At 44.2% G+C, this 2799-nt stretch overlaps 1 protein-coding gene and 1 pseudogene across 3 annotated transcripts in view; one reads left to right on the top strand and one right to left on the bottom strand.

Moving 5' to 3' along the window:
* Nucleotides 1–2799, bottom strand: part of LOC102009783 — a 73031-nt pseudogene that overhangs the window by 15213 nt on the left and 55019 nt on the right.
* The window catches only part of Alpk2 (alpha-kinase 2), a 122752-nt gene that overhangs the window by 89099 nt on the left and 30854 nt on the right, over nt 1–2799 (top strand). For all 3 annotated transcript variants that reach the window (XM_005372989.2, XM_013511023.1, XM_013511022.1), the window contains 2 exons: nt 1363–1490; nt 1586–1621. In XM_005372989.2, coding sequence (XP_005373046.1) covers nt 1363–1490; nt 1586–1621 — 164 coding nt within the window. The remainder of the gene's footprint in view (nt 1–1362; nt 1491–1585; nt 1622–2799) is intronic.

Below are 2799 nucleotides of genomic sequence, written 5' to 3'. Positions count from 1 at the left end.
TTTTTTTGCCTTCCTTCTTTTTTCTTCTTTCTCTCACCCCAGTCACTCCTTCCTCTGAGCAATTTCTTTCCCTTTTCTATCATCTATTGTATGTTTTGAGTTTTATTTATTCTTTCAGGTAGAACAGGACTCTTACATCCAGTGGGAACCATGCATTCTGGATATGCTTAGGGAGAGAGCATATCAGTACAGGGAGCATTATGATTTAGTGCACCTTGTGGGAAGACATGGGAACATTCCAGAAGAGGCATGTATAAATCAGAGACTTCAAATCTGTTGAAAAGCCAGCCAATAATGAACACTTTCGCTGAACTTACAACTGAGACAGATTCAAGATACTGTAATTGGATTTTTGTTATTAAACTATGAAATGAATCCAGATTGAATGTACACAACACGTGGTGGGGGGGGAATCTTGGTGAGTGTTTAACAAAATTCATTATATAGAACAAAATTAGAACACCATTTGAATATCATTTTTTTCCTGCAAAGTGTGTTTGAAACTTTGGAATAAATATTGTGGCTGTAATCATCATTCAGATTATCCCAGACTTAAGGGCAGGAATCATAAACTACTTAGGGAGGTCACTTAGTGAGATCAAGATCATTTGCTTAAATTGTTTTTGGTTTCCTTTTCTGTGAACTGAGCATACTAGTTGTACTTCTCTCATTGGGTTTTGCTGAGGATGACATAAAATAGACTCCTTAGTATTTAGCACAATTCCTGGTACGTAGCAAGTGCTCAGTACACATTAGCTTTGTCATCCCCGTTGCCCACCATTACCACCACCACTAGTTTTTATATTTGTAGTATAGGCAGGCACTTATTCCACTGAGCTATATCCCCATATATTCACAGTACAGTGTGTGAGACTGGGTGGGCGGGTGGTACGCACTAAGGGGGTATACTATTTAAAAGGGTTCTTAGTAAAGCAAAGCATTCTTGTGCTTCAAGGGTCCTTATTATGTCTGTGTTTAGGTTTGGGTTGGAGTTACCAGATTTCTTTCAAGCGTAGAACAGCCTGGTCAACAATATAACTAAGGTGAATTCTGAGCAGATGTGTTACTGACAGCCCTAACATTTACAATGCCCATCCTTGTCTCTACTGATGGCATTTAAATTCCAAAAAGTTTCTGTGCATTCATATCAGATGTTGGAAGAGAACATTAAACCAAATGCCAACGATCCTTCCCTATGGATGAACAACTGGCTTAGACAGTTTGTCAGCATCTTGTTCTTTAGCCAGCCCATTGGCTGAGAACATGAGGGCAAGGAGACATTAGCTTTTTTTCCTTCAGGGTATTAGGAAAATGCAACTTGAGAGTGACAAAGTATGTGAAAATTGATGTCCCCTATTACAGCGCAGGGGACAGCTCTGCCGTGTCTTTGGCCATCGTTCAAGCCAGTCAGAAGGACCAGGGTCTCTATTACTGCTGCATCAAGAACAGTTTTGGCAAAGTGACTGCTGAGTTTAACCTGACAGCTGAAGGTAAACCTCAGCTTCTGGGTCTCAGGTGAAAAGCCCTGGCCCTCCCAGGTCGGATGAACAGCTGTACTGACGCCCAGCTCTTCTTTGTCTTCTAGTTCTCCAACAGCTCTCCGGCCACCCGGATGTGAAAGGTAAGCAGCTGTGAGCTGGCCCGCCAGGGAAAACGGGCTCCCCGCAGAGCTGTGCAATGAATGGCTGCGCACTGTGCCCATGGACTCTTCTAGCCAACTAGGGGCGGGCTTGAGAGTGACTGGAGAAGCGAGTGACAGCTCAGGAGCCATTTCCCTGTGGTCGGCAGGGCCACCCTCCCTGTTATCATTTCCATAGGCCGCAAATGCCCAGAAATGTATGATTTATGAAAGCGATTAGACTGTAGCGGTGCAACTGTTGGGAACCTGTGGATGGAAGTTTGCAACGGGCTTTTCCCTTCAGTGTCACACTTTCATTCAGCCCGGCTGCAGGGAGTTTTCCAGCCTCTGGCACTTAAGCAGCACGTTTTGTTTCTTCGGTTCCTTTGCAAGCTGAGCAGAGAGACCCAAGTGTCTTGAATATAACCCCATTTGCATTTTAATGAAATGAAAGCTGGGTCTTTGTGCTTTCTTTTGGCACATCTGGTGTCGAATGGCCTAAGAGCTGCTGCTCCTGACACTGGTCCCCTCCCTGGGCCATCCACTGAGTTTCCCACAGCTTGCTGGGATCCATGCTTGCTATGTATTACCTTGTAGGGAAAATTACCCGCCCATCTACTCCCACTCACACCCACCCCTACCTGGTGTGCTCTCTAGGAAGTAGCAAGGCCTGGAAATGGAGAGTTTTCCAATTCCTATTGAATAAACATGCTTTGCATGACCAATTTTAAACTACGAACCTGATCACAGATTGTGGAGGTGGGAGACAACACTCACAGTCAGCTCTCAGCAAGAGCAAGCCAGCTCCACACACCACTTCTGGCCTATTTCTCACCATGCTAGCAAGACAGAATAGCCAAGAACCTGTGGTTAGTTTTATGGGAGATATGGGCAACATTCTGATGGTTAAATTAGGTTAGTGTCTTAAAGATGTATTGCATGTGCTGATTTTCAAAGCAAACAAAACTCCTGAAATCCCTGTGGAAACAGGATAATAGAAGTAATTACAATATACTAATATCTAGTACATGAAAAGGAAAAACCTGGGATTGCAACTTAGAAATGGTCTAACAAGGGCTGGAAGTGTAACTCAATGGTAGAGTACTTGCTTAGCATGCCCAAGGCCCTGGGTTCCATCCCCAGCACAAGAGAAAGGAAGGGAAGGGGAAGAAGGGGAAGGG

This window comes from Chinchilla lanigera, unplaced genomic scaffold (assembly GCF_000276665.1).
Source record: "Chinchilla lanigera isolate Chin_1 unplaced genomic scaffold, ChiLan1.0 scaffold00001, whole genome shotgun sequence".
NCBI classification, from domain to species: domain Eukaryota; kingdom Metazoa; phylum Chordata; class Mammalia; order Rodentia; family Chinchillidae; genus Chinchilla; species Chinchilla lanigera.
The sequence above is the reverse complement of the archived record's forward strand: the minus strand, read 5'-3'. Positions and strand labels throughout refer to the sequence as shown.